Here is a 24204-nt window from a genome sequence, read left to right as displayed (position 1 = left end):
ACAAAATAGGACTAATATCTTATAAGTAAGTTAAATATAAGGAAAAATAGATCTGTGATCATTGACTTTTAGGTCTTCCCTTTCGTTATTTCAGTGTAAGTCAGACCCCGCTCAGCAGCTTAGCATAATTGCTTGCTTTTCATAGCTGGACTAGGCAGAATGTATATTTAAGGAATGTTGCGGAGCACCCCTGAAAAAAGCTGTGGAGCGCAAACTTCGAAAATATTTGAAAAACTAATTGATATCCAGAGTTGCTCTTGGGTATTCATAATTAATTAATTATTATAAAGCACTAGATAAAATAAATGAGGGACCTCAAAAGATAACTATAATTTATTTAGGATGCTACATAACGAACTCAATTAATTTTATGACTAATTCAATTACACTAATTAATTCATATGCTGGCTAATAAGTTGAGTTGTAAATCAAATTATTATTTTTATCATTTCTTAAGAGATGATGAAAAATAAAGACATGTTTGATCTCTTGTTCATTCATTTGATTCACAAGAATACACATTATTTGAATCCAAATATTTCAATCACACCTATAAATATTACCAGGATTGTAAGCGTTCCACTATTTTGGTGTTTCATTCATTTTTTTTCTTCGTTCAGCGATTATTTCAGTTCTGTCCCTTTCCGCGTTCCAATCATAAAGTAGTACGACATCAAATCGCGACTTCTACTTTGATAGTGTCATGGAGGCCGAATTTGAGTTCTAGGTTTAAAGATTTTTTAACACCATAAGCCTGTAAATATTAACATTCAAACGAGCTACTATTGAAAGTTAGAATCGGTTAATTCATTCTAGAGATGGAGGCCAAAAGGCATAGTATAGCCAATTTGATTCGCACGCAGCAGAGCAACAATATAAGAAAAACTGGACCGTGGACTAGTTGAGAAACTCCAGAAACGACCATTACCTCACCTACACAGTCAATGAAGTTCCGCCGGTCAACCAGAGTAAGTCACTAGCCTCCGTAATTATGCTAAGAATCGAGACATGAGACGGGAAGAGGCACCCGTATTGGTTACCATAGGCCCTGAAAATCTGGGCAAATGAGTAGTAGGACGTCCTCAAAGAGGTGGTCTTGCCCTGAATAAAGTCCAGCCTGAATTTTTAGATTTTATAACTATTAGACAACTCTTAGCTAAATCAATTTTAGTTTGAAAGTATGTTTAATCTGATTATTCATATGTATTTTCTATTATAGGCTTCTTGCATACATATAAGATACAGGTGTGCGGGTCTAACTTGAACACTCCTTTAAATTTTGTGGCTTGAGGGCTTGACGAAAAAGAGAACTTGTAGACCTTATGGCCAAGATCTTTCTTAAGTAGCCGGTCCATAGTCCTTCTGCTGACGTTGAACTCCCTGGAGAGGCCGCTGACGGTGACCTTGCCTCTGTTGTCCTCGACAGACTTTTCCACGGCAGCAACCATTTCGTCCGACCTTCGAGGCCTTGACTTAGATCTTGTGGTCGCCTCAAGAGTCCCTTTAGCTACCACGCTGTAAACGGTGGTGTGGGTGCAGTTCAGAGCCTTTGGAATTTCTGTGGGAGTTTTTCCCCGGGCGGAAAGTTCCAAAATTGCGACTCGACGTCTCTCCATATTATCGGCTGTTGTTTCACTGTTGCTATTTAAATTTTGCTGGAGTTTTGTTTATAACTAGTCAAGACCCTTGCCCGAAGTATAAACCGGTTCCAACTCAATAAAATCACGAATATGTGCATGGCTTAAATTTAAAGGAGTGTTCAGTTTTAGACCCGCACGCATGTATAATTGAATATTAAGAATGCAAGTTTTCTGCAAATTAATGTAAAAATAAAATAATTTTATTTATGTATGAATATTTTTAAGTTGCTCAAGTTCTGCTTTGATTCATTTTTTGACATTAGCCTCATGTTGATCTCTCCAGACCTCATCTCTCCATCACTCCTTTCGTACGAGAAGGAATTGGGGGAGACTTCGTTCACCATTTCTACTGCCCTATAAACGCTCTGTTTATGGCGAGGTAAGGTGGGTACCTTATTAGAGTATTCATGAACTTTCTTACCTCTGATGTTCTTAGAATAGAGGTGAGTAGTAGTTCTGATACATCCATTTACCAGCATATAAAGTCACTAATCATGGAAGCATTACAGATGATTTTAGGTGTTCTTCTAGTCGTGATAGAGGAGTTGCCCAACTGAGTGTCTGGGTTCTCTTTTCGCCTAACAGTCAAGACTCTTTCCATCCTTTCAATTATTTCCTTCTGATCCTCAGATCCCAATATTGCCTGGATGAGTGACTTACTATGCTTATACCAAACAAACCTTTTCGCAATAAGCATCACAATGTTCACTACCGTCTTCCTCTGGGACTTGAGGTAGTCCAGTTGAAACCTTGAATGTAGGAATGATTTACCTTCACTTTGAATCAATATGGATAGTACACTCCAATGATTAATTTAACAACGAATTGCAGATTCTTCAAGTGGTTTTTTTTAGTCCTTGCATTGACATCCAATCCCTAAGAAGTATGTTTACTGTGGTGAGCCAATGGATGTAGTTCAAAGGTCCGATCTCTAGTAGGGCTATTCTTTCATGAAGCATTCCATCCCTGATTGGACAGACAATTTGATACCCATAGTATTGATGAGTTGAAATACCTTGAATAATTTTGTCTAACAACTTTACTAAAAGTGGGCCAATAGATATTCCAGGAAACTTTGGATTACTATCAAATTCTATAATATAATTAAGCAATTTTCCTATCGACACATAATTTATTGTCTAACATAGTTTGGCCATCAAAGAAAACAATAAGACGACGTAAAGGAAGTTGATCATCGGTTTGTTAGTTGCACACCAACCATACCAGCTTTCTTCCAATGTATAGTTCTAGCCTACACATAACTCCAGCTTTCCTCCCAGTGTTGGTATTTGTCGAGTTTCCTCCAATGGCCCACAAGGTTTTATCGAAACATCGATTTTGACCTTGTCTTAACATTAGTCATTTTTTTTCTGCTTCACTCGTCTCAATATAAATTGAAGATAGAACCCGAAAAGAAGGAGCTTCATTTGCTTAAATATGGAGTTTCTATGTACTTTTTGTGAACTGATAGACTGCTAATTTCTAGTCTCCATATAACTTCTTATAATCTTATAAAATTTATTTCTTCACTATGTACAGTTCCTCAAAGTACGAAGTATTCATAATTAAAAGCAAAATCTTGTAATTACTAAAAACAACATACATTTTACTTAAATAACTGTAACAATAACTTGAATTTGATAATTTTTCAGAGTAAATTCATAACTTTGGATTGAAATTTAATAAAATATTTATATTTAGTTGTTTTTTAATGTTTAGTACAGAAAACAGAAAAAAAGAATTTGTAATACTCAATTATATCTTAAACATATGCATAAAGCTTATCTTAGAAATACATACAAATAACACTATTATAGATAGTTTCAAACAAATATTGACGTAGCTAAGAGTTGTGAAATCTTTCTAAAAACTTTATTTGTGTTTGTCCATGCAAAAATACATAAAAATAATCCGTATTTTCCAAAAATCAATTAAAATAAAATTACATTTTTATCAATTGAAACCCAAAATGTGTCAATCCAAAGGAGTTCTGAGGGAGGGCTGGAGGAGTTGTATACCCCAAATTGAGAAATTTTTATCATTATCCTACAATGTATTAAAATAATTATGTGTATCTTTGATTTACCTCCTGCTTAAAAAAGAATGATAAAAACGCATTTATTTCAAAAAACGGAGACAAATACAGACTTTAGACATAAAATAAAAGTTGGTTAGAATTTTTTAGTTACGTACGTAAGGGTATGTTTAATTCTGATGAGACCAGATTCCTGGGCTCTAGTGGGCAAGTTTGATTTTTCGGTAATATGTTTTTTTTTTTTTTTCATAAAACAAGATTGACGGTAATGACAATAAATAAATCACATTGTCGAACATTGGAAAAAATTGCTTTATATTTACCAAAAGCAAGTGTGTCTTCGTATGCGATGGACTTACCTTCTTCGGACTCAAAGTATCTGAAGGAGGGAAGTCGATTGATCCAGAACTGGTACGACCCATCCTCGAGTTCCCACCTCCTATCCATGCCCACTATGATTCCGTTTCGCCTTTGTTCCTCACAAATGATGCATCACCTATTTGTCTCGGAGCCATCTTGTCCCATCTGGTGAATAGAGAGGACCGTCCTATTGCTCATGTATGCTGGTAGCTGAGTAGTGCCGAGAAGAACTACTTACAGATCGATAGAGAAGGCACTGGAATAATATTTGGGCTAGAGTGCTTTGAGGAGTTCCTCCTCGGCCGAACTTTCTCCATTAAAAACAGACCACAGACCTCTCCAGTTTATTCTTAATCCTCAGAAAGACCTTTTCTATTGTCATCACTGCCTATCTCTCCCGTTACACCCTTCGCCTTTCTATATTCGATCATGACATCATGCACGTCAAAGGGATTCACATCCTTCACGCAGACGCTCTTTCCTAGGGTCCTCTAGACGCCCATGAACCCATCAAAACTCCTGATACTACTGATGAGTTAGTATGCCTGACCATATCTTCTGCTAGTTGAAGCAACAATAAACATCTAGCAGCTGTGAAGGGTCATCAGCATGTTTTTGTTTTTGGTCAACAGTGAGCATACTTTGGACAGAGCTTTCTCATGTACAAATGTACCACGTTCTTTTGATATTTTTACGATGATATTTTTCGTTGGTGTCTCTAACAACATGTTTGAAGTCAGCAAACCAAGTTTAGTTGTTGTTTCGGATGAAGTAGAGTAGAGTTTTTCTTATTTTTTTTTGTTGAAACTTCTGGGTCGCCGTTTCAAAATCTGTTCTTATTGATAAAAGTATATAATTGTTAAAGTTTCAGCGAAATTGAAAAATATTTAGAGGTATCTTAACGGCCTCAAAGTTTTAAAAACTGCCAATTTTTTCAAAAAAAAAAGAAAGGATTTTTTCCTCTATTATCGTGAAAACAATTCAAAAAGCAGTTTTTTATATTTTATAATTTTTTGAGATAATATCTATTAGGATATACTAATCCTTTCCAGATAAATAAATATTAATAATATGAATTATAATGCCAAATAGTTTGGATCGAAAACTAGTACATATAACACATGTTGCGTGGAATGATTTTACATTTTCTCTATTTTCCTTCAACAAGTCATGATTTTTGCTTTGATTGTATTTATCCTTAATTATCAGACATTCAAAGGTGTCCTCAATATCAAAGCGCCCTCTATGAAACATAACTTCTGGCATGCAGATCAGGAATACTTTTGTTTACAATTTAAACCCATTTGGCATGGAACTATACTCTTATTATAATTATTAATTATAATAGTTGAAGAATATTTAATAACATATAATAAAAACTTTTTTGCTAAGGAAACCAGAAAAATCAAAAGAAAAGAACAAGTTTATGAAAGAAAAGAGCAAGAAAATAGACATTTTTTTATACAATAAAGATAATTTCTTCTGATTCGGAAGACAGCGACAACTGTAAGGAGGGAGAAGACCTCTAGAGTCTACTAAATCAAATTTTAAAAGAGGAACAAGAACTTTAATGACTTCAGAAGTTGCATCAGCTCTTGATCACACAAAAGTGTCTAATCGAAAAGCTGTTGACATTATTAGCAGAATCAGACAAGAGTATGTGCAAAAACATTAATGAGTTTGCTCTTAACCAAAGTAATATTCGTACTAAGAGAATTAAATATAGATTAAAAAAACAAAGAAATATTAAGAAAAAATCTTATGTAACATTCCTCCGTTAATCCATTATGATGGTAAAGTGATGTCCAATCTAATTGCAAAAGAAAAGGGTAAATGGTTTCCCAGTAATAATTTCTGGAAGAGGAATTTCCAGATTACTTTGTGTTCTTAAGCTTCCATCTGATAGAGGTGAAGTGCAAGTTACTGCAATGTTTGAAGCTGTTCAAGACAATATACAAACTATGTGTTTTGATACAACTTGCTCAAACACTGGTAGAAAAGCTGGAACTAGTGTTTTATTAGAGAAAATGCTGGATAAAAAGAAATTAGGTTTTGTGTGTAGGCATCACATTATGGAATAAAAAAATAGCTCATTTTTTTATACATTAATGGTAGCACCCAGCTATCCCGAGGTTCTACTCTTCAAAAGATTTCAAAACATGAGGCAAATGATACACAAAACTAATTACGAGCCTGGATAAATAGTGAAATAGCATGTCACACGGATGATATACGACAAGAAATTATCAATTTTGCCAATGAAAATCTTCAACGGAGTTTTCCAAGATATGATTATAAATAATTTTTGGAACTCGAATAAATATTTCTTGGTGGTACTCCAACATCTAAGTGTTCCGGTCCAATATAGCAAACTCTTTTGTATATTTTAAAATTTTGCTTATTTAAGTACCAATATGAATTAACTTCTAAAAAGGAACATAGATTGTTGAATATTTGTAATTTTATTCTATGATTATATTTGAAAGTATGGATCTCTGCCCCTACAGCTTCTGGTGAGCCATTCAATAATTTCAATTTGATGAAATTATTCTGGAATCAATATTCTAATTTAAAAAAAGGTATTTAAATTTTTTTGAAACTATTTATGGCATTTATCTGAAGAGCTTGTTGGTTTTGGTCTATTTGATAGTTGTGTGAATTTGGCAACGAAAAAGAAAAGATCATTTTAAATGAAAAATAAGAAAAAACAAGGAAAAAATTATCCATAAAATTTTTACAATAGAATTTTTAAAAGTTGATCCAAATTTTTGGCCAAGTAACGATGACCATAAGAAATCCCTTAAAACAATTGATGCTCTTCAAGTTGTCAATGACCAAGCAAAACAAGGAGTGGAACTTATTAAAGAATATTAAGAATGGCTTGTTAACAACTGACAAATTGCAGTTTCAATTTTTATTGCAAGTTGTTGAAGAGCATTGAAAGATGTATTTTGACTCGAAAAAATATTTAGACAAAGAAAAATAAATAATTTTTAAGGATAATTAGGTATTAAATTAAAACCACTCTAAACATACTCTTTACCAATGGTATTTTTTTAAATACAAAAACTAATAATCACTATAAAAGTAAACTAAAATTCAACCAAATTAATATAATATTTGGATGTTTTGTAGGGGAAAAAAGGGAAAAATATATAAACATGGAGTGCAATACGTTCTATATGTATTATTTATACATAAACTATTTTTCATTATAAACTGATTTTGATCCAGCGATCCGAAAATTTCAACAAAATGAAAAATAAGAGACACCTTAATATGTATAATAATATCACCTAAATACTAAATTCTCTGTTAAAATACAACGAGAGTGAAGGCCCTAATGTTTTTCTTCTTGAATTAATACACATTGACCATTAGATGTCGAAAAGATTTTTTAGGGAATACTCATTCATTTGAGTGTGCTATCCCGTGTGTTCGAGTCCGTCTTTCCCGAGTTCAAGTTATTTTAAAGATTCCCAGACTAGTCTAGGTTGTCATGCCTCCTTGCTATCTTGTACCAGTTGAGTCTGATTAATTATTAATACTCCGAGTCCAAGTCTATGATAAAATAACTGCAGTACCACGGCTCTGGTAGTGTCCAACTTTATAACAATACATGCAGACGATACTATCACTTCAAAAATAGTCATATCATCAATTTCCAAACACAAAAAATATTATAACGCTGTGAGACCATAATGATCTCCTTACTCACTTAATATATGTACATATAAATATCTATACACATAGGAATTGACCTCTTCCAATCCATGATATATGTTATTATTCTCGTCATTGTAGTCACAGTTTTAAAAGTTGTATAAGATAGGTGACGCCACCCATTGTCCATACATCAAATTTTGGTATTTTAATACCTGGTAATTCTTTCATTTTTTTTTCTCTTTTGATAAATTTTATTAAGGATTTTAAAAGGATAGTTATTAAATACCAAAAGAGGCAAAATTTGGTTATTAACATATCTTATTTTATAGTTATGGATGATTAGTTTCTTATCTAATAAGTTATTGGCAATTCTTAAAACGTCTTCAAATATATCCTTCTTCAATTAACGATTTGAACAAACTGCACTAATTATGAATTTTTACATGACACCGGATTTGATTGTAGATTCTCTATTATGATTATTCAAAGAATTTTTCAAATTTCAAATTATGAAAATGAATTGAAGAAATCATATTAGAAATTGAAGCAATTAACTGATTTTCATGAAACGCAATAATAAAACTGAGGAGTTAAATTGCAATTAGTTTAATTTTATAGAATAAGCCATTTTTTGACATTATTTATTTTTGACGACTAAAGCACGTTCCTCACAACTCCAACACATTATACCAAACATTATCATATTCTCTCTACTTAGAATGAAAGGTTGTTCACTTCGCCATTACTTCTACAGCCTCATTGCACAAGTGTATCCGCAAAATTACATATGTATATATATATTTGAGGGTGGAGGGCTGGATTTTTAGATTTAATTTCAAAAATTAAAATTTTTGCTCTGCTGCATAATTTGTCCATACTAAATTTTTTTTATTACAAAAAATAAATAAATTATAATAATAAATCACTACAAACGATAGACACAATAATTGCACTACAATGTATGAGTATATGGTTTTGAACTATGATTAATTTTATACAGGAAGAACTAAGAATGAATATATGTTCTAATATTATTCAATGAGTAATATATATATATGGACCAAAAAATAACCTATTCATTAGGGGGGGGGCACACTCCTAAAGCTACATATTATAATAATAAAAGTCCGAATATTACTCATTTTATCTACATTTTAATCAAATTAAATATAAATTAGCTCAAGTATGAAAAATACTAGATATATATATGGACCTCAAGCCACGGACTTAAATTCACCACCTATTAAGAAATAATAAATAATACAATCAATTATCAGTAAATAAATATATATTTCAAAGACAAATCAAAATCATAGAGCTCATTTCTTCTCAGATGTCAACTTCTGAAAAATATTTTGCTCATGATATGAAATAACTTAAGTACACCTTGCCTCATATAAATATATATATTTTTTTTGGAACGGATGACCATTCTCACATTGTCGGTCAAGCAAAAAAGTATACCCCTTTTTTAAGTGCAGAATGGATCTTTCAACAAAGAGATTTCATGGATTTGAATGATTTAAAAGTATTCTTTTATGTTCAATGTTTTGAAAAATAGATACACAAAATTGATAGACTTCCTGAATCAAGAAAAATAGTTCATCTGATGATTCTATAAAAGATCCTCTCGAGATATTTTGGGTAAAATCCTTATGTAATTCAATGGTGTGGTGATCGATTTTGTAGAACGGAGATAGCATTGAAAGACTACTTTGCGAGGTATCCTCTTCATTTATTAAGTAAAGTTCACAAAAAAAGAACATTTAACGAAGGAAAAAATAGATTTTACACATTCTTCTAAATACAAATGCGCTGGAAGGGCATTGTCGTTTTCCAGAAGAAGATTTGCAGTAGTCAAAAGATCCTCCTAAAATTTTTGAACATAATGTTTACAAATGTCGACCAAGTGAAGAAAATCGTACAGATTATTCAAGTAAGTTTCTCTAAATTTATCGAGTTAAAACATAACTAAAATTTTTATTTTCCTATAATGAGTTGGTTCAAAAATCTACAACCAATTAATAATTTTTATTTTGCTAAAAGTATTATTTTGTTCAAAATTAAATGGCTCACGATTCGGTTCTTTCTTTTTTATAATTTCAGTTGAAGATTTAAGGCTGAATAAATTCTAGAAGTGCCAATAAGCTTCAAAAAGTATAACCATTCTTTACATAAATTCAAGATCATAAATATTACTTTCATGGAACAAGGCTCCTTCTAGCTTGACATTTTTTTTTCAATCGGAGGAGGGTTACTTTGTGTGCATACTTCACAGGTTTTATTTGCTCGAGAGGATCAAATTTTTTTGGATGGATAAATTCAGCAATCACTTCTTCACCATCAAACGAAGGACATTTTAAACACTTTCCCCAAGAAGTTGTAGTAAATGTACTGAATCAAGTAACAAAATCACTTTTCCTCACTATCAAGGTTGACTATATGCGTATCCAACCTAGCTCTTGAGTGTAGAATTTTATGTTTGTTGAATATCCATTAAGCAGTGATGGAACTGGCTCAAACTCAATAGGTGTTATTCCTTCTACGACTTGGTAGAATAATTTTCTCATAAATTTATAATCTTACTTTTGTTAAAGGTACCATTGCAATAGTTGTCTTCATATTTGTTAGTCAAGCTCTTGAACATCACACAGAACAAAGACTAGGATGGTGTATACCTTACATGTTCAATCACGTAACATTTCCCTCCTGTAAACGTACAAACTTATGCATTGAAATTAAAAAAAAGCTATAAACTTCGTATAACCACCTAGAATTTCTTGCAGCTTACCAATATACTTCATCCATAATAAGCGTTACAATTAATTCTTTCTCTATCGTTGAGAATCTTTCCTCTTTGTTCCAAATATTTTATGGTTTAATGACTAAGTCCTGTATCAAATGTAAAGTAGCTAGAGAGCTTTGTTAACCACTGAATGGATGCTAATTTCAGTATTCCTTCGCTCAATATAAGTGTGTACAAAGATGTTGATGCCCTTTTACAAATAAGAGCCATTGCTGAAAATTAAATGCGTTAATTTAAATTAACGCATTTAATTAACAACAATACTTACCAAGCATGCTTGGGAGTATTTCTATGTTCTCTGCTGGATTTGCAAAATTCCAGTTACTCAGTCAAAAAATGTAACGATGGTTTTAAGCTGATATTGATATTTTCCACAATACCATTGAGTAAGTCAATCTAATTCTCAATGACAAAGTCTGTATTTAACATAGCTGTTTCAGAACATAGTGATATGGTCTGGGAGATTAAATTGCATAATTGACTTGGTTATATAATGATAGCCTGTGGAACCAACTCGGAAAATTGATACATGGCCACAGGACTTCCATTAAGATGCACCTCAAAGGTCACAAGTGATTTGACCAAGAGTCTGAACTTTAAATGAGGATAAAGGCAAGAACAAGAACAAGGTCATAGAACAAGATGAATTCTTCTTTCCATTGAATAAATATATCAAGGTAAAGACATTCCGTCGATATGATTTTTAGGTCTGACATGGATTTGATTTGCTCTGCTGAAAAAAATAAACAAATATGCTATTTTCTAGCCCATGAGCTCCAGCTTCATTCGGGCCATACGACTCTCTTTTTGAACATGTCTCGAATAATGCTTTAATAAACCTAAGGAGATGAAAGAAATATATGAAATGATTGAACTCAAGGTAACTAGAAATACAAGGAATGTCAATAACGTACATGGGGCCAGCACTCCTTTTCAAATTGTTTTTGTGACATTAGAGCCGATGTGAGGAGTTCATAATATAATATTGTTTAGTAATTGTATTAATAGTAATTAGTAATTTACTATATTAAATTCATAAATTTCCTTATTATAACTCTATTTATACAGTGACTGGCGATGGAGTCCTGCAATAAATCTTGATTGGTGCGGTTGCCATTTGTGGCTCACCGAATAATGTTAATGTAAAGTTTACCACGAATTCCCTAATGATTGCTTTATGAGAAAGATTAGGAAAAGAGCCTTGGAAGACACTCTAAATTTGTGAAAAGCATTTTGAGGAAAACAACTTATCAGAGATATTTAAGGAATAAACTATTGGGCTTGACTATAAGAAGAAATTTCATTTAGGATGCTATTTCTTCTAAAAATCTTGTACCAGGAGAAAAACCTCTGCCGACCCCCAACCGAACAAGAGCGAAAGGAAGCAAAGAAGAAAATAATGGGTTTTGTGGATTCCATGGTGAAGGTAAATGAAGAAATAGCTCAAATTCCCAATCATTTTGCACTGGCTATTGTTGAGCTTAAATTTGTAGAAGCCTCTGTTCAAACGTCTTTGGAACTAGCTCACACATCGTTTCATAGAAAAGTAAAAATATACCACTCGTCCACTCAAACTTATACAGCGAAAACGACCGATTCATATAGACAAGCGTGCCGATCCCAGACTTTAAAAATTACAAGAGCAACCATAACAAAAGAAGATCTCCTTACTCAAGAACTCAAGTCTCGTAAGAAAAATAATCGACAACTTCAGGAAACCGTTAAGATCGTCCAATCGGAAAAAAGAAGCTAAAATCTAGATCATATTTTCAAGAGTATATCCTTTCATGAAATATATTGAAAAACGCGAAGAAACAGCTTTTTGCTTTTACATTTATAATGATTTATTTAGCATGCCTCTTTGTATATACCTATTTGATATTCCAATAAGTTAGATATATGTATAATATTGAAGGCCTAGGATAAAACGGGTTAATAAAGTCGTATGTCTTAGCATTCTATTAATTTATTTACTTAAAAATTATTTCATATTGTGGCAGAATGTATGTATGTTGAACTCTTTATATCGGAACGCAAATTGAACTAATAAATACAACATTTTGAGGGATTGAGCCCAAAAATTAGTTAAGTTTGTGGGCATAGTGGCTCTGAAAAAAATAATGTTGAAAGTGCTCCAGTTAATTTCTAAAATAACAATCACTCTCATTCCATGATTCAACAAGTCACAAGGGGTATATTGAAGGAAAAATATTTAAGAGAAAATCATGAATCTATAACAGAGGAAACGTTCAAAGAGATTGCAGATTTTGATTTTTACATTTTTTTAAGAACAAGAAGAACACAATGACCCGGAATCTAGTAGTGAGAAACTACAATATAGGAGATTTTGCTGGTATTTTCAACAAAATCAACTGTGAGAAAGAGGGATTTATATACGATGTGGGGTATGTGGCCAAAAATCTCCTCCCAAATTCCCAACATTATGAATCCATACCTTATATCTTAATGTGCCACCTAGTCTATGGTAACAAACTCTATCAAGAGTGGGATTAATTCAACCATCTACAGAATTTCTAAACTTTTCAATGAAAATGGAAGACGAATTTAATCAATTCCACGGCAACTATGTTGATAATTTTTATGGAAATAATAATAAAAGTTATTCATAGTAAATACCCAAATGAACCTCATGAAATTATAAAAAAATTTATACGAACTCGAACATTTATTCCACTAAAATATATTAACAAATTAAATAAAAGCCGTATAAAAAATAAATTAGCTAGGGAAATAAGAAAGATTTTTCCATTAATACTGAAAAAAAAAAAAAAAAAAAACGTGTGGAAAGAAACACATCGGTCCAAATATGCGAATTTGATATACCTTGTATTTCAAGTTACCTTGATGGAACCGAATAGTTGAGTTAAGAATTGAAAAAGGACTACAGAATTGCATAAGCAGGCGTGGTTTCTATTCTTGTTTTATGTGTATGTATTCAATAGATGAAATAATACATTTAAATGTACAATTCCCTATATATAACCTGTAAAATTGGAATGTATCACATATGGTCTCAGCCTTTCTTGGAGTGGATGGTAGAAAGAATTTTCCACCTTGTATTGGTGTTTTGAGAACTAAGTCCATATTTGGAAAGATTGAAATGAATAGAGAAATTTCTATCATGATGTTGACTTGGGTTTCAATTAAATCGTGGGATGGCTTGAGTCCATTCATGACGAAGATCTACCTTCTTCGGGAATACATCAAAAATAACAACTTCCCTTCATTCTTATATCCTGTTCTACATAAAGGGACACAACATATTTTAGGTATTCTTTTACACTAATGGAACCCAAGAGGAGACGAGATTCTATATTATTTCCGCGAATTAAGTATTAAAAACTAAAAGATGGGAATTATTTTAAGTCCATGTATGGTTATCTAAAACTTTTAGTCAAATAAAAAGATATGACTAAATAATAATTATATACATTACATTCAGATCCATACCAGTCCTCGACTCATATTTTATACAACTCTATGTAACATATATTTCCTTTTCTTTTTTAATATGACGACACGCTTGATGTTACACGCAAAACGTCTGCAATATTTTATTAATATGACTACATTGTTATTTATTTGATCAAAAATGTATGTACAGGCAGAAAGAAAATCTTTGCTTTATGAATATAGGTTACAAGTACAACTATGTTATTATTTTTTTATATAAAACAATCATTTTATTTGGGATAAACAAAACTTTTAAAGCATCAAAAATAGGACCAAAAAAATACATTTTAATTTTATTTATTTAACGAATGTTTCACATATCCTTCCGAATTAAATATGAAAAAATATATTTTGTACATGGATATATTATACATGGGCATTTAGCTAATATGTAAAGGATTAAAAAAACAAAAACACATTAAGTAATTATACATTATAAAGTATCCTCTTAATGAAATATGAGTGATTATAAAGTAAGCTCTTTTTCATCTACTCTGTGGTTTAATTAAGTCTTTCAACTACTTGCCCCACATTCCTCGCATCGCTAACCAACCTCCAGCTGTTCGCTTGTTTGACCAATCTACAAAAGATAATATAATGGTTGAAATAATATTGGTATTAATTTAAAATAAAATCTATTTAGGTATATAATATAAATATCCTGGATATTGTATATATTCTATATATACATATATTGATACTTTTTTTAAATTTTCAAATTGACATCTCATTTTTTCTCAATATGAGTTTCAATTTTTTTTTGAAAAAGAGATTCAGGCTTTTAATTTTTGCCAAAAATAATAAAAGATAAATAATTTGGTCATTTTGAAGTGTTTTTTTTTGTTTTTTTGAAAGTAATGTTAATTTTAGGATTTTTTTTTTTCAAATCCTATATTCTATAGCAGTGTTTTTCAATAGATTCAATGTTTCAATGCATTCAAGTATCTCCAATTTTTGTCACCAATACCGAAGAATAGTCTAGGACTATAGAGTAAGGAATGAAAAAAACTTATTAAAATCCTTTTTAATTAAATAACTTTTACTATTAGATGGTTTCGGTAAATTTAAAAATTCCAGATGTAAGGATCGACAAAATACGGAAGCTCTTAAAGGAAATCATTTATAAACATTATTAGATATCATTGCAAAGATCAGTTGATAGCTTCTGCTACCGGATCAAAGACGGTGTTTTTAGGTGGGGGTGACCTAGACTCCCTGGTTCTAAAAATTTAAAATATAAATATATATATTTGGACTGGGACAGTACATTATATTCATGTTTTGGTACGAACTGCGTTACACCCTTGACAGTACGCGGTTCGGTACGGTATAATAGTAAAATGTTAATTTTTCATATAATTAATGTATTTTTTCAAATTTTTTCGATATTTGATTCTTTAATAACTTCTTTTGTGTCCAAATAAATTATTCTTAAATATACTTAACTTCTCTCAAAAACAAAGGTTGATATAAAATATACATGCTTTTTTACCTTTTCCAGTAATAAACAAGAACGATTAGGAGTCACAATATTGCCAGCTTTTGAAAAAATATTTCGCTTGATACTGATGTACCTTTAGTTGCCATTCCTCCACCATACCAATGGGTTTTCGTCAATTGGGATATATTTTATCATTTTGTAAGTGATTATCTCTTTTTTAAGCAAATACTTTCAAACATTAAAGGATGCATATGAATTTAAATCTTACCTCACTATGTAAATCTATTTATTTAAAAAAAAAGAAGTCATAATATTAAAAAAATTAATATTTGATTCTATATATACGTACCGCACCGAGGGTAAAAACTTACCAGACCTAATATATTTTCGAGTATATATAATATATACCTAATATCTTAATAACTTTTTTTGACCCCTTCTACAAATTACAAACTCCATCTATGAGGCTGTATACCAAAATATGCAAAATATGAAAGGATCGGTAATTTTTGTACCTACCTCTGTATAGAAGCTCAGCAATTTTTCACACACGACTCTTCCTTCCCCTTTAAATATGTCAAGCCGCCATTGCTCTGCTCTATATGGGGGGGAATGAAAGGAACACAACACTATTTTGAATGTGATATATACAATATTGTATGTAAATATGAAAGATAGTGTCGATGTTAGAAAGGTCATAGTGTCATAATACATATATTCTTGGAAATGATCTTGTATCATATACATATAATTAATTCAATTCGTATATTAAGATGTGAAATTATTTTTTGAGAGATTAAAATTAGATAGTATTTGTAACATTAATAGAGCAGAATTAAATTGCTTTGTCCTCTATTGAATTAATTATAACTATTTACTTCAATATTAATCTAATTAACTTTATGTTAATAACTATTTGTGTTGTTACATTTCTCTTGGGAAGAAAAAGATTGATGAAACAGATCAAGTTGGCTACTAGTGTTGGGTTTTGGTCTGAAAATCCTGGAACCGTCCCAAACTGTTATGAGTTTTAGTGGGTCCAACTAATTTGGATCTTTTAGGAAGTTCGGTCAAACAAACAAAAAAAAAAAAAAAAAAAAAAAAATCAACTTTGACCGAGTCTCAGCACTAGTACGTACTTACTTAATAATATCATTTTAAATATAGATATGTGAGAATACCCTAGAAAGATTAAAGTAACATATACACTTATAAGAGAAGTGCTCGTATGCCAAAATTGACTTCTTCTACAAAAAAATAAACTAGAATGTCCCGTTTCTGAATATCTATATTTTTCTACCCCTGCACAAATACCTTTTTTTCTGCTGAGGACAATATAAAAACATACTAGGACAAAGTTTGAGAGCTCTCAGGCCATTTTGGACGTGGTAAAGACCATTTTATTTATAAAATTGTATTTTTGGTCCAAAATTGGCCATCGGTAGGTCTTTGGTTCTGTCCCAAGGTGCTATATAGATAATGTTCTTTCTTTTCTTCAACAAAAATTACTTCAACTATAGTCAAATTTTGATATGTTATCTTTGATCAAACAGGACTCCACAAATTATTGACCACATTTTAGAGCCCATAAATGATTAAAAACAAGATGTACAATATTTTTAGCTGATAAACCAAATACTAAAAAAATAATATTTTTTTTTACTTATAATGTCATATTTAGGACGGTACCGAAGGCCTAAAAATGCCCAATTTTGATGAAAATATATATTTTTTCCATACTGAAATAGCTTAGTTCACAACCAAATGGTCTGTAGGTTGAACGCATCTCAGTTACCTTATATCTTTGAAGTGAAGGTTAGCTACCTAAAGTTATTATATGTTAAATCCATAGTAACACTATGGTTATAATATTTGGTCAATATTTTTAAAATTTGGATGGCTCAAGACTTTGGAAAATCGCAAATTTGGATTATCTAATGTACATTTTCATCATCAAGTGCCGTTACCATGCCAATCTATATATTTTTTTTTTTTTGCGAAAAGAGATATTTTGATGTCATTTAGTAGAGAAACCCGTAGTGTTGTAAATAAAACTTTACTCCAAAAACGGGAAACTCGGGATAAATAGAGTTTTAAATATGTTAGAATAGACCAGATGTTTAAAAAGTAATTTAACATTTATTCAATACCATTTTGAAAGGATTTAAAGATATTTTATGACATCGTTGCTTAAATAAAAAACAGAACAATTTTATTTAGCTTCTAAGCAAGACTTTAAATATATTTGTAGCTTATTTAAGAAAAGATGTAGCTAAAAAGTTTACAAGTCGGTACTCCTGATATCTTCAAAAAACTAGAAATTGTCCGTTTACGTGTGTAAAGTGTCCGTAAAGGCGTAGGAAAGGGATAATCCGTAAGGATCGTACTTGCTCTGAAAACTTGTCAAACTTTATCCAGAGACAAAAAAATAAAATAAAAAAATTCAAAGGAAATCCAGAAATGTCCATTGGTGAACTTGTCACAAAAAATTCGATGTTCTCTGCCACCCAGTACAATTTTATCAAAGACAGCAACTTTAAGTCCTTGATATTTTTAGATAAGGCCTTCCTGTTTCAAAGGTACAGGAAACTTCATTTTTTTCGTCGTCCGTGCCTATTCAATTTTAAATTATCATATAAATTTTGTTTACTTTTTCTCAGACATGGCCACATATACATGACAAAATATCCCGCATAAGTAATGATACTTGGTGTTTTAGCATAAAATGCCACTAATCTGATTTGATAAAGCATATCAATTATCAGTGGCCGATTACTTGTTGATCTTGTTCAATAATATATGAAAAAAAAAACAAAAAAAACCTTTGAATATTTGGACCTCCACAAAGTTCCGACCACATCCCACTCGACAACTCTATATTCTAAATTGTAGCAAGTATAGTCCTGAGGATAGCAAATACGCTATAGTAATATTGAAGAACAGAAGTCATCTGTCATCAAAGAATTGGGGGAATCGACAGGGACTATATTAATAATGTATGACTTTTCTGCATATGTCCAATAAATTCATATAAAAACAAAACTGGGTAACTTCTTCAACCTGAATTAGGGTTAAAAAATTAATCTGATAGTGAAGTGTTCAAACTTTGCTTTAAATACCGGGTATTTTGTCTATTTCAAAGATGGAACGTAGCAGAATCTAAATGTCCTTAACGAGGTTTTTTCTTTTCGTACGCTATACCAAAATCCCATATATAGGGATTATTTAGTACCAATATAAAAAATCAATAAGACTTGAAAATTCAGGAATAGCACTAATAAGTATGAATTTCTCATTATAATTTAAAAAATATAATATGGATCGAAATTGGCTTGGCACACGATTACTCAAAATGGTCAAAAATTAACAACTAGCTTTACCTTTAATTTGATTCCAATTAGTAGAAAATCTTGACGATCTGTCATAGCCTCGTTTAGAGCTCTTTATATAAGAATATGTGTAGATAGGATCATTTGGATACTCATCCATCTTTGCATCTAAAATCAAAATCAAAATGTAAAAATCGTGATAATTAAATAACTGGGTCAACTCTGTATGTATACTATATACATACATACAAAACATGTAGAGTGTACATATAATGTTCAATTCGTTCAATATATGTTGATGATTCTTACTACATTCTAGATTTTTGTTAATAAATATGATTTATTTTTTAACTCAGCCCTTCCCCCATATAATTTAGAGTGTCCAAATTATGCCTAGTTACAGGACTGAATTCAACTAAGAGCAATATTTGATGAATCCATTAATTTTCTTTCAAATGGCTTCGAGCTATGTATAAATATGTGGAACATCAATATTTCTATAACCAATGAACAAAGTCTTCAAGAACCAGAACAACTCTTTAAATCTTTCATTAAATACGAAATATGAAGTAAGATTGTATATTACAAAAAACAGTCTACTGTGACACTTCTGTCGATCTCTTAACTAGTGTTTCTCAAACTGATTTGTGTTATCCACATATGTATTTAGATGTAAGCAAGACCCAAAAATTTGCTCAATGATGCACCCCATACTCATTAATGTTCACTGGGATTTTAAAAAAACCAAAAAACAACCAATGGCTCCCGAAGTGGATTCCGCAAAAAACCTTCATTGTGCAATGTTTATTTTATTATTAGGTGTCGACAGATGGAGAAACTTTGCCTTAATAATATAGATTTACTTTATTAATATAGAATATATAGACTTCCCAACAAATCCTCAGTGTTACTCAGTATTTTTTATTAGCAAACACACACGTAGCTACTTAATACTTAAATTTTCTCTCCTCAAGAGTGGAAAAATAGTGATTACAGCTTGAGAAAAAAATAAAAAGATATTGCTCAGGTGGCCAACAACAACACTTATTTAAAACACTAAAAAATTGCTTAGGATTTAAAACCCTACAAATTCATACTCCCTTTTTCTTTTTTAAACCTGTAGCTACACACACATTTTAAAAATGATTCCGCAACAGAAAAACTTGCTTTATTAATATAGATATAATTATTATTATCTGGGGTTCTCTAGAAAAGTTTTGGAACCCAAAATAGGTTCGAATAAAGTTTGAGAAACACTGCTCAAGAATATATAACAGTGATTCTTTAGTGGGATCCACGGTGCATCATCTAAGGATGCGTAAGGTTATCAAGATCATAGAAATCCTGGACACAAATTTCCCTAGATAAGTTAGCTAATCTATTAAAAAAAAACCCGGCAGCGATGAATAACTAACACTATTGAGTGAATAAAAGATTAAAGCAATCCTTATTAGGAGTTATCAAATACAAAAAAGATCTATTTGATGTAGATCTTTCAGCAAAGTATGTAATATGATATAAAATAATCATAAAGGGCTAATCAACAAGCCTGGATCAACGGTTCATAGCTTCATTCTAGGAGATTTCATCATTCTATGATTGGTAGGCCAAATAATAACCACTTAGGTTTGCATTTTTTTACACATACGTTTGGTTTATTTATTAATAAACATTACTTTAGATATAAATATAGATATATATAATGCATTAAAGGAAAAAAAATAACACATTTTTAAAGATAACAATTGAATCATCATAATCAAACAAGCAAATGGGGTATGGGGGATTTTTCATAAAGTTATTGAAGTAAAAACAAAACAATTATGAATCTTTTCCCTCCCAAAAAACAAAACAAAAAAGAAAAAAACAATTATGATTCTTTTCCCAAACGAAATATAATTAAAAATTGAATTTCATTACCGATGATGGATTGAAAAAAGAATGGATTTTTGTTTTACTTAAAAAAACAATAAAAAATTATGAATATTGATGTTTTGAAATTGGTATAATAAGTTAGTTATGATTTTGCGTAGATGACTATTTGACTCCAATTCTTCTAAATTGCTGATCCTATAAAAAAATATGATTTTGATAAAGTATAGACTCAATATTTTTTTTATTTATAAATTTGTAATATATAAAACTTTATAGACTTTATTTCCTCCCACTGAGTTGTCAGAGAGAGATTTTGAGTTGAATAAGAGGTTATGCAATATTGATTTTATATGTTATATTATTGAATGACACTTCTCCAATTCGTTGAGGAAATGGAATAAAAAAAATCCGTCTCTACCAAATACATATGTATTAGACTTGGAACGATATTGATTTTTCAGGGGGAAACCTATTATTTGACTGGGGGAAAAAGTCCATTCTCGGTTAATCTATCTTTTTTTTAAACAAGTTAATCCTCGAATGATGCTGTAACACTGTAGAAAGTGTTTTAAACCAATAGGCAAAACTAAGACCACGTGATCAATAGCTGTCGATGTATAGATGGGTACTCGACAACTTTTTTGTTCACTAGGGGTGTTGATGAATATTACCCTACAAATGAATGTGTAACCTCCATTAATTTTTCTTTTTAATTTAATTTAGAAGGTGAATTATAAGCGGAGGGACGTTGCTCAACCGACAATGCGCATGGTAGAAATTATTCTCTTGGACTCAATCTGTGTAGGTTCGATACTTGTTCGATCCTAGAGAAGAAAATGTACGTTATGTATATAAACTTCAAAAACAATTCTTAGTTTAGATGGAGTAATTGTAACATATACTTAATCAGTGTATCTCCAATTAAAGGAACCTTATAAAGAAAAGAAAAGGGTGAATTCTGATATGCAAAGTAAATTTTTTACGAAGAAATATACTCAGCAAATTGGCGCACTTTCTCATTTTGTTTTTTGCTTTTTTACATTAAACCCATGTTTACTTACAAAAATATCTTATACTTAACTCATTATAAGGATAAGAAAAGTTAAATTATCATATTTTTAGTATGATTGTTTGATTATCTTCTACATTGTTTCATCTTATAAATTGTTTCATCATGTGGGAATTTTATTATTCATTTCTCTTGTTAAAGTACATAAGTATATTTTGAAATACATATATATATATATATAAATAAATTAAAAGAATTTCCTTTTCTTAGTGCAACACTTACTAAATTGAGAATAATTATTTTTTCATCTAGATACATAAATAGGAATAGAGTGTCCCAGAGAGATACCTAGATTAATTTTTAATATGTTGATTTTTAAAAAAATGAGTGGACAAGGAAATTGATATATTGACGGGATATCCAAATTTTATGAATGCTAATGACTAAATTTCATTTTTTCAGCTCTCAATACTTCAATAGTTAAAGATCTTCGAATTAAAAATCTCTTTTATATCAAATATATTTTTTTCATGCTTATCTAGGAAAAAGTTAGCTTAAGCTAACATGGATCGTTAAAAAACATAAGTGGATTTGTAGACTAAAGAAAAATGAGTGGGTTACCTACAGTGTTGGGTATAACGCGTTACAAAAGCAATACGCTACTGTAATATATTAAATTAGGCAGTCACAGAGTAATATAACGTGCTACTAAATATTATTACAGTTACTGAGTCCGTTAACGCGTGTTACAATCTGAGCTGTCTCACAGGCGAGGTGAAAAAACAACACAGGTGCAACAGTCGTAAATAAAAAAGATAAGAAAACGGGTTTAAATCAACACAAGAAGAGGACGATTTGGTTTGAAGATTTCAAGATGGCAACAACGAAGGATAATTCAACATTTTTATGTGGTTATACTCGCACCATTTTCAATTTATCAGAGAAATAGAAAAGAATATATACATAGGTAGTACTGATATTTTTTTCAGCAAATTAAAGAAAAAATATGATTTAATTATTTTTGTAATAAAAAGAATCAGAGGTATAACTTGTTTATAAAAGTATGAGTGCCAAGTCTTGGAGGACATATTTTTTCTATCATATTAATTAAATATTCAAGGAGTACATTAGTATTATTATGTATTTCTTGTTTTTGAGTAGCACGTACTCTTATTTAGGGGTTGACGAGCTTATTTGATTCGTACTATGTATGAACCAGCGATGTAGGACTCTCAATAGTTTGACGTTTCATCTGGGTTGCATAAAAATCTTAAGGGTCCGTCCAAATTGGATGCGAAATCTGTCTTATTAAACAATATTTGCTAAATGACGTCATCATAAATCACTCTTGATTGTGAAGATAAGAATAATAATTACTTTAATTAGGTCTAAATCTATATTAATAAAACAGAGTTTATCTGTCGAGGCCTTGGAACTACTTGAATTACTTGATCTAAGAAAAAATAATCCAACAATGAGCTTGTGTAGCTAAAGCTCAGCATTGCATCATATTAAAAAAAGAAATGTATATAATACTAAAGAAAAGAAGTTTGTCGGTTGGACGACGCCTAATAACTGGAAGGTGTACCGGCTATTATCATTACTTAAGAAATATGACAAACTATTTTTGACTCTCATAGAAACCTGAAGTTTTACTGAGCTACATAATTCATTTGGAAAACTGAGGTAAGTACTTTCCTATGTTGTTTTATAAAAACGATGGGTTTTAGAGTGGACTTTAAAATTTGGTACGTTTTTAAGTACCAATAACAGGGACCATATGAAGGACCCCTTCAACCCTAGTATCCATACATAAATTAAAATAATTTAGAAATCATTTACAAAAGACAAATAAAAATCACGTTCATCCATGAATATTTCGAATATTTGTTAAATGAATTTAATATCAATTCAATGCAATGCAGAATTATAATACGTATTATTCTCATAAAAATTCAAAGGACTATTTATTTTATTGAAGCCCATAACTCTTCTTATTTTCCCCGCCCCTTCTTCGTATCTATGCTGTTCTTCATAATAATAAATGTATGTAAAGGAAATCTCAAGAATTCTTCATAAAACGACATACCAAGCACATCAAATGTACAAAATAATAGTGATAAAATTATATTACATATGTGGCCCATCAAGACAAAAACAAGCAAAAATGATGAGAATTGAGTATAGATTTCATTTTTATTCTTGGAATAATAATTTTCCTCCATTTCTACCAACAAACTATTCTTATCAACCCTATGGGTGTGTCCCAAAGTGTCTTCAATTAGCCCAGTATGATTGCACAATGAAATAATGATACATTTATAGGCTCAAATTTAAAGGGTATATCAGGTCCAATATAAGTTTCTTAAATCAAATAAAGGTTTTAAACTTTAGCATAAATTCTTGTATACCATACCTAATCCTACAACTTTGAATACAATGACTATAACTGATCAAGTATGCCTATGAAATATTGGGCTGTATATTTTAATACAATGAAGCAAAAATTATTTGGTATTTTCTACATTTCTAAATTTTTGTTGAATATTTTTTTCATGTTGACTAAGCA

General features: G+C 30.8%; 1 protein-coding gene across 2 annotated transcripts in view; it reads right to left on the bottom strand.

The window, feature by feature from the left end:
* Nucleotides 1-14080: 14080 nt before the first annotated feature.
* Nucleotides 14081-24204, bottom strand: part of LOC121118648 (uncharacterized) — a 23712-nt gene continuing 13588 nt past the window's right edge. The window contains exons 5-6 of one of the 2 annotated variants that reach the window (XM_040713236.2): nt 18803-18919; nt 14081-14561 (exon numbers count right to left, since the gene is read on the bottom strand). In XM_040713236.2, the coding sequence (XP_040569170.1) occupies nt 14500-14561; nt 18803-18919 (179 nt within the window). In that variant the 3' untranslated portion in view covers nt 14081-14499. Of the gene's footprint in view, nt 14562-18802; nt 18920-20378; nt 20822-24204 lie in introns of those variants that run through there. The other variant, XM_040713238.2, reaches the window with a different exon arrangement.

Source organism: Lepeophtheirus salmonis, chromosome 5, assembly GCF_016086655.4.
Source record: "Lepeophtheirus salmonis chromosome 5, UVic_Lsal_1.4, whole genome shotgun sequence".
Classification (NCBI taxonomy): Eukaryota; Metazoa; Arthropoda; class Copepoda; order Siphonostomatoida; family Caligidae; genus Lepeophtheirus; species Lepeophtheirus salmonis.
This window is presented reverse-complemented; position numbering and strand designations above follow the sequence as displayed.